A 9,095-nucleotide genomic window follows, 5' to 3' on the forward strand; every position below is an offset into this window, starting at 1 on the left:
GTCAAAAAAACTGCAAAATTCCTAATAGTTTTGAAGTTATGGTCGGATTTAAATTTTCCATATTTTTGACTTTATCACAAATTTTCTCGATAACTATTTATCCTAGAACACTGATCTTTTTTTTTTATATGATAGAAAATTAAATTTGCTTTCAAACGGTACCAAACATAAGAGGCTATTACCAATAAGTCCGGAGTTATTGGCAATAGACCGCTCCGGGTGCCAAAAATCGACTAAAATTTCGACGAAAATCAAAAAAAATTTAATCTTAAAATTCATCCATATAACGTTTTTTACATGTATAGAGGTCTTAAACACTCAAAAAAATGCATAAAACGTTATTGGGTCGAGTTTAAAAAAAAAACAATTTTTTGAGTTTTTCAAAAAATTAGTAGCAAAATCGTAAAAATAGTCAATTTAGTAAAAGTCGTAAAAACGCTTGAAATATGGTCTATAGTTTTTAAGATATTGACAGTTTGTCAAATTTTGACGGTTAGAACATTTGACAGTAAAGAAAATTAATTAACGTTTATTCTTGAAAAAATAATTTTTTATACCTATTGAAAATAAAATAAACATCTTAATTATTTTATTATTTTTCTCGTCCAATAATCTAAATCGTGTTTTGATTGGTCTATTTTAAAAGTCCTAATTGGCTAACGATCGAGCAATGACAACTTTAACGCATTTAATAATTCTTTACTTTTTATTGGTCTAATAATCGAAGGTGCATGATTCATATTGGTTTAGGGGTTGGCTCCACCCATTGTGCAAAATTAAATCCAATTAAAGTAAGATAACTCACACTAGACGCTGATTTGTTATAAAAATTCGATTCAGAATTCAATAATTATTCACGATTTTTTAATTGGGTGGAGTTACTTATCGTTGCTAGGTTTTTGTCGGATTTTGGCCAATAAGAAATAAAAACCGGTTTGTTCTCACGATAGTGGTAATTACGCGATTGTCATTGGCCCTTCTAGTTCGACCAATAAATTACCAAATGTGTCCAACCAATCAAATTCAAGATTATGCAAAAACCTCACCGATAGGCCATAAAAAAGTGTTTCAATTCAATTCTTGAAGAATTTAAATTTATTTTTCCAATTGGCCACGAAAAATTAAAGTTAGTAGGGGACAATTTCGTCAATTTAGTTCTCAGTGGGCTCCACAAAAAAGCGTAAATTAAAGTTTTCATAAATTTAAATTTGTTTTCTCAATTGGCTTTGAGAAATTCAATTTTTTTCCCAGTTTATTATCGAAAAATTACGAACTTTCCTGCATTGAAAATTGTGTTCTCAGTTGGCGATAAAAAATTACTGTTACCAGCAAATTGTCAATATTTGGACAATTTGTAATAAAATTTTGAAATTATAAATCGTTCTAGTATAAAAAATAAAAACTAAATTTTTAAATTTAAATTTGTTTCCCCTCATTGGCTTCGAAAAAACTAAATTTGCAATTTCACTTGTTAAATTTTTGAAAATCATTGTCAAAAACAAATTTTTGATTTAATACTTCATCCTACATTTATTTATAATTCCAAAAAAATGCTTCCATTAATAGATAAGAGAAAGTGTTTTTTAACGATCAACATCAAGTGGTATTTGACTAGATTGTAATCATTTCCTCAAAGCAATAAATAATTGAAACGTGAGTCATTTTTCACTTAATTATTTTTCTGATTTATTCGAGCAAAATTCTTTCTGAATCATTTTAATCGCACTTGACCTAAGATTAGGCCTACGCCTTGCACAACATTTTTTTGTAAAAAAATACAGTCAGATACACATTTTTTTTTAAATAAACTTTCTAAATTGTCAAACAATAAATATTTAATATAGCCATCGTCGAACAAATTTAATAATATTTAGTCAATCTACGTGCATTCTTACGCAAAATAAATATTTTCAACGAAATTTATTTTTAGAACAACCTTGAATTTTATTAACAATTAAATCGGAATCCACATTAATGAATGCATTCCAAAACCTGTACAAACAACAAAAAAATCCCAAGATCTCTGACATTGTGGCGACACGCTCTACCAACAAAATAAAAAAGTAAATAATAAATAGACACGCTTCAATTTTGTCAAAATTATTCGCAGAATTTTTTTTATTTCATTGTGATTTCCTTCTTCATATTTTGATCATAATAATATCAGAGATATTCACTTTTGCAAGGTTGGTAGCGGGTCAATGACCCGTAAATGTCAACAATAAAACACAGAAACCATCCATTTTTTGTTAATTTATTTTTTATTTCTACGTTTTGTACTTTTTTATGTATTCATATCAACTATTGTTATATTACTTCTCTTTTATTTTTTTCTTTTACTCCAAATTATTTCTATATTACACAAAACACGTTTTTATTTTGCTAAAATGCAAAAACATACAATAAGATCGTAAAACGTCTCTTAGAAACAATCAATGACAAGTACATGTCAAAAATGAAAGAAACCAAAAAATGTCAAATTCCCAAAATTTAAAAAAAAGAAAAAAATGACTGTTAACAACTTTACATTTTGATCAATTTTTTATTTTTTAAGAATGACAATGAAAATCGTAGTGTCAAAAACATGACAACGCTACTTATATCACAAGTTGGATGATAGATATCACATGGTATTGTGCTCAAATTTGTCTATTATTTCAAGATAATAATAAATGACAATACTTGTGTTTTTGACAATATCCGCGTTTGTAAAATATGTTTTTGACAATCTGTGTGCTTTTCTCAGCTCATTTAACGATATTCTGAATACTTTACTCGCCGTTTTTTTTTTTCGTTTTTGACAATTTTAGACCTGTTTTCGACAACATTTGACCTAAATTAGATAACAGTATTTGTGTTTTTGATAATTTCAGTGTTTTTAGTATATCTTTTATAGTATTTTGAATACTTTACTCGCTAATTCTGTCCAATTTCTATTTGTTTTTGACAATTTTGAGAATGTTTCTGACAATAGAGTGCTACTTATGAATAGTTTTGCCAACTACATTGCGACGATTTGACTTACATTTTATGACATTTAACGACAATACTTACGTTTTTGACAATTTCATTGTTTTTAGAGTATGTTTTTGCAAATTCGACTGTACTTTTGCTATGTTTGACTTAATTTACATAAAATTTTGTATAAATCACAACACTTGTCGAACAGCTTTGTCGTTAAATAACAAAAGTGTCTAACTTCTGTTTGTTTTTGACAATTTTGGAGATGTTTTTGACACTCGAGTGTTACTTTTGTCAATTTATATAACATACCTGTATTTGACAATTTCATTGTTTTTAGAAGGTTTTTGCCAATTTTACTACTGTTTCACCTAGTTTATATAAAATTAAGCCACAAGTTCGAACATAGTTTTGCTGTCAGATTGAAAAAAGTTGTGTTTTTGACAATCTCTATGTCATTTTAAGCATCTTTTGTGATGTTTTGAGAACGTTACTCGACAACTCGGTTAAATTCTTGTTTGTTTTTGACAATTTTAAGCATTTTTCACTGTATTTTTGCTATGTTTGACTTATTTACTTATTTATTTAAAATTTTGTATAAATCACAACACTTGTTCGAGAACAGCTTTGTCGTTAAATAACAAAAGTGTCTAACTTCAGTTTGTTTTTGTCAATTTTGGAAATGTTTTTGACACTCGAGTGTTATTTTTATGTGTCAATTTATATAGCATACCTGTATTTGACAATTTCATAGTTTTTAGAATGTTTTTGCCAATTTTACTACTGTTTCACCTAGTTTACATGAAATTTAAAAAAAATTACACTACATGTTCGAAGTTGTGTTTTTGACAATTTCAATGTAATTTTAAGCATCTTTTGTGATATTTTGAGTACGTTACTGTACAATTCGGTCAAATACTTGTTTGTTTTTGACAATTTTAAGCATTTTTAACTTTTTAGTCAACTTATTTGCCTAGATTTGACTTGTGTTCCATAACATTTAACAACAATACTTGTGTTTTTGACAATTTCATTGTCTTTAGAGTATGTTTTAATAAATTTAACTGGATTTTTGCTACGTTTGACTTAATTTACATAAAAATTTGTACAAATTACACCATTTGTTCGAAAACAGTTTTATTTTTTTATTTCTCCATCGTTTTGTTATTTTTTTATGTAGATATATCAATTATTGTTATGTCACTTCCCTTATTTTTCTTTTACTCCAAATTATTTCTATCATTTTTTAAAGTTTGGTAGCGAGATCAATGTCCAGTAAATGTCAAAAATAAAACAAACCAACTTTATTTTTTTAATATCAACACATAATTGTTTTAAAAATAGAAAATCGATTTTTTTCCGTTTATTTCTTAATCGATTTTTTCATTTTTTTTTGTCGCTTTATTTTTTTTATTTGTATTAGTATCATTAGTATCATTATTTTAAAAATAGAAAATTGATTCTTTCATTTGTTTTATTAATTTTTATTTCTTTTAGATTTTTTAATTTTTTTGCCGCTTTGTTTTTGTTATTTTAAGTACTGTCTTGTTTTTCTTTCCTTCTGTCAATTACACGATAAAGTACCCACATGCGCCATAGCCAACTTTATTACCCTTAATCCAGAGTTAGAAAAAAAAAAGAAAACTAAACAAAAAATACGAAAAAAAAAAAAAAAAAAAGAAAAGTGAAAGCAGCAAACCTTAACCTCGTGTGAAATGGTGCAAAGATTAAATTTGTTTTTTGGAAATGGGTTGTAGAAAATCATTGATCGTGTGTATTCCAGGGCATACCTCGATAATAACGGGCACGATCAGCTGATTATCGGTGATGCGAGTGACCACTGTTTCCGTAAAGGTACTCTTGGTGATGGTCTCAGTGACACGTCCGGGCCCAGTGGGCGCGGGCGGCAACTCGATCGGATCTGGCTTCTTAATCGTAACGGTAACGGCATTTACGGTATCAGGATTATGATTATTATTATTATTATTGGTTGTGGTTGTTTGTGATTTATTTGATTTGAGGAAATGGGCGGGAATCATGGCTTGGAATTCTTCGTTGGTGATTGGCTTCGGCAGTACCTGTGCGTCGTCGCCGTCGACGAGCGACGGTGGCGGCGTCGCCGCTTGCTTGTGATTTGAGGGCGGTGGAGGCGGCGACGACGACGATTGACGGTTACTATTGGGAACAGTGGTGGAGATGCGTCGCGGCGCCGGTTTTGGCACTTCGTGAACGATGCCGTTCGTTTTTGGCGATTCGTTTGGTACAACAGTCTGAAAACAAAAAAAAAAAAGGATATAGTTGCGGCACTCGTCTACGGTTCGGTTATAAAATTCAAAACTAGAAAATTGTCGTCAAATTGGTTCTTTCTTGTCAAAAATAACAGTCTCAAAACAAACATAAATGACAAATTTCACAAAAGAGATATAGTTAAGTCACTCGTCTGCGGTTCGGCTATAAAATTCAAAAACTAGAAAATTGTCAAATTGATTCTTTCTTGTCAAAAACAACAGTCTGACAACAAAAAAACAAACATAAAAACAAATTTCACAAAAGGAATATATTTGCGGCACTCGTCTGCGGTTCGGTTATAAAACTCAATAACAAGAAAATTGTCAAATTCGTTCTTTCTTGTCAAAAATAACAGTCTCAAAACAAACAAAAAGGACAAATTTCGCAAAAGGGATATAGTTGTGGCACTCGTCTGCGGTTCGGTTATAAAATTCAAAAACTAGAAAATTGTCAAATTCGTTCTTTCTTGTCAAAAACAAGAAGAAAACTTCACATTTAAAAAAAATAAATAAAACCAGAACGAGTTTGCGAAATCCCTTAAAATTCCGATATCTCCAAAATGCCAAATTTATTTTTTTTAATAAATTGAAAAATTTTATTATAAAAATATTATCCGAATATTTCTTCAAAAACATCTTTTTTTTTCGAAAATCAAACGTTTTGGAACAAAAAAAATCACAAATCATTTAAAATTTGATACTACTAAAAAATCACCAAAATCAACAGAAACCATGTTTGCAAGAGAGATAATTCCATAATTTAAATAGATTTTTAAAAAAATGACAAAATCTCAAAAATGACAAAAAATAATAATTCACGAATCTCAAATTTACTTTTAAAATTCTTCAGTCGTCGAAAAATCTTCACTTCTAAGATGTCGAAAGTTCCAAAATTCGACAAATTTATGAAATGTCAGCACTTGTTTCAACAAAATTTACACAGAACAGTATTTCCAAAACCGAAAATTCCAAAATTTAGGAAATAAGCGTTAAAATCTCCTTACAATTTAGTGGTTTCTTATAAAAAAACTTGACATTTTCAAAAAAAATAAAATAAAATAAAAACAAAACGAATTTGCGAAATCTCTTAAAATTCCGATATCTTATACTAAAAAATCAAATTTTAAATATTTAATTTTTTGTCAAAAATTACAAAAATTTTAGCATTTCCGTCCCCAAAATGTACAAAAAATATTGTTTTTCTAATCATATTAAAAAATATGTACTTTTCTCATACATTTTCAGTTGAGAAAGTTGTTCGTTCAATCTTTAACTGTAGAAAAAATTTTAAAAAAATAGTTGATGGAAAATATAAAATAAAATATTAGTAATTTGAAAAAAATAAATAAACCAGAACGAATTTGCAAAATCTCCTAAAATTCCGATGTTTTATACTAAAAAAATCAAGTTATAAATATTTCATTTTTTTTCAGAAATTCGACTAATTTGTCAAATATTACAAATTTTTGTTACCAAAATGTACAAAAAAAATTGTTTTTCTCATCGTATTAAAGAATTTGTACTTTTCTCATAATTTTCAGTTGAGAAAGTAGTTCAATCTGTGGAAAAAATTGAAAAAAAAAATTGGTTGATAGAAAATATAAAATGAAATATTAGTCATTATTTAAGATTAGAAAAAGTATAGTATTAAACTCGTGAGAAATAGCCATTTCCACTCGCCTTCATCTTCGTGGAAATAGCCAACATTGTCACTCGTTGAATAATATACTATTTCAAGACTAAAAAATAAAAAGTTAGGTAATTTTCTTGTTAGAAAAAATTGTTATAATCATAAAGCTTCACATTAAAAAAATCGACAAAATCTCGACATTTTTTTATAATAAAAATTCAAAAAGATTTTCTTTTTTAAGATGTCAAAAGTTTCAAAATTTCAACATTTTTCTGACCAATATAATGTTTCAAAAACCGAAAATTCCAAAATAATATTCGTCAAAATCTCATTACAATTTGGTAGTTTTTGAAAATTAAAAACAAAACCTGAGCAAATTTGCAAAATCTCCCAAAATTTCAACGTCTTGTATTAAAAAAATCAAAAGTTTTAAACTTACGTTTTAAGTATTCCGCATTAAAAAAGTTAAATTCGACTAATTTATCAAATACGAGATTACAAAATTTTTGTATTTTTATCGCTTTTATAAATAATTTGAATAGTTGAATAGTATACTATTTCAAGACTAAAAATACCGAAGTTAGGTAATATTCTTGTTATATGACTAGAAGCCTGAAAACAAAAAAAATTACAAATTTTACAAAAGGGATATAGTTGCAGCACTCGTCTGCGGTTCGGCTATAAAACTCAAAAACAAGAAAATTGACAAATTGGTTCTTTCTTGAGAAAAATACTTTCTCAACAATCCTAACGGTACAAAACCGACGTTTCCGTGTTTTAATTACGAAAATTACAATTGCAAATGTCCACACGGTTAATGTGTTAATCGTTTACGAAGATCGTATTACTTAGTACATGTTTAACACCTTGACACGATTCTTCTTCTATCGAAATTATTTATTTTTTTTGCGACAGAAGAAGAAAAATATTTGCACAACTTGTCATAAAGTTTGAAAATTCGAAAGTTGTCGACGATGATGATATCATCACAGGTGAAAAATGCCTCTCGAGTATGAAATTGATGATGTCATTATTATTAATGGCGTGGAATATGGAATGACGGGTCATTCCGGTTGCGAAATTGTCAATAAATTTAACAAAACAACACCAAAACAGAGTAGGCTGAGAGAAAAATTCGATCAAGTTGGCTTAGTAACAATGCAACTGTTTCTCTACACTTCATTTGTTTAACAAATGCATGCATAGTCGGCCATGACAAGTGAAATTCTCATATTTTGAGATTTTATAATCTCAATACAAAAAAAATATGTATAAAAATGTCAAAAATGAAATGCAGGTCAGGTGATTGTCATTTTGGTTAATAACAATTGAAATGACGTCAAATGTTGATTTTATTTGTCATAGTCTGTTAAATAACAACATTGTTGTACCTACACAAAATCAAGGCTAATTTTATTTATTTATTTTACTGTTATTATGGGCCATTTTTTGTAAATGTTGACGAGGCGTGGGCCGAGCTTGGTAACAATATTGGTTTCAAAACTCAGTGTGAAAAAAAAATTAAATATAAAAACTAATAAAACTAAGTTTTTTTCAAATGTCAAGATTTGACAATCAGAAAAGCAAAAATATGTCAAATTACCGGAATTTTAAAAGAAGAAAAAAACTCTTAGAAACCTTGAATTTTAATAAATTTTTTATTTCTTAAGTTTGACAATGGAAATCGCGGTGTCAAAAACAGAAAAAAAATTGTAAAAAATACAACAACGCTACTTCTACCACAAGAAACGTGAAGTTTGATGACAGATATCAGACAGATGGTATTGTCCATGATTTCAAAATAATCTAAGTTGCCAAATGACAATACTTGTATTTTTGACAATTTCAATGTTTGTAAAGTATGTTTTTGACAATTTGTGTACTTTTCTCAGCTCCTTAAACGATATTTTTTATATTTATACTTTACTTGCCAATTTTGTTAAATTTTTGTTTGTGTTTTGGCAATTTTAAACATGTTTTATAAAGATTTGACTTATATATTTTGACAATTTCGGTGTTTTTAGAATATCTTTTGGGGCTAATTCTGTCACAATTTTGAGCATTTTGAACGTTTTTGTCAACTTTTTTTGCGTAGATGTGACATTTAATGACAATTTCAAYGTGTTTTTGACAAGTTTACTGTACTTTTGCAATGTTTGACTTAGTGTATATAAAATTTTGCACAAATTTCAAGAAAAACTTTGTGTAAACTTTGT

The 9,095-nt window shown here is 28.1% G+C and overlaps 1 protein-coding gene across 8 annotated transcripts in view; it reads right to left on the reverse strand.

The window, feature by feature from the left end:
- The window catches only part of LOC123010051 (protein lap4-like), a 47,888-nt gene that overhangs the window by 21,110 nt on the left and 17,683 nt on the right, over nucleotides 1-9,095 (reverse strand). For 7 of the 8 annotated variants that reach the window (XR_006413070.1, XM_044406677.1, XM_044406675.1 and 4 more), the window contains one exon: nucleotides 4,752-5,231. Coding sequence is in view for 7 of the 8 variants with exons in the window: in XM_044406677.1 (XP_044262612.1) it covers nucleotides 4,752-5,231 (480 nt within the window). In the remaining variant the exon portion in view is untranslated. The remainder of the gene's footprint in view (nucleotides 1-4,751; nucleotides 5,232-9,095) is intronic. The other variant, XM_044406682.1, reaches the window with a different exon arrangement.

The sequence above is a fragment of the Tribolium madens genome, unplaced genomic scaffold, assembly GCF_015345945.1.
Source record: "Tribolium madens isolate multiple individuals breed KSU strain unplaced genomic scaffold, Tmad_KSU_1.1 Scaffold_7;HRSCAF=85;Tcas5.2_LG10, whole genome shotgun sequence".
In the NCBI taxonomy this organism is placed as follows: Eukaryota; Metazoa; Arthropoda; class Insecta; order Coleoptera; family Tenebrionidae; genus Tribolium; species Tribolium madens.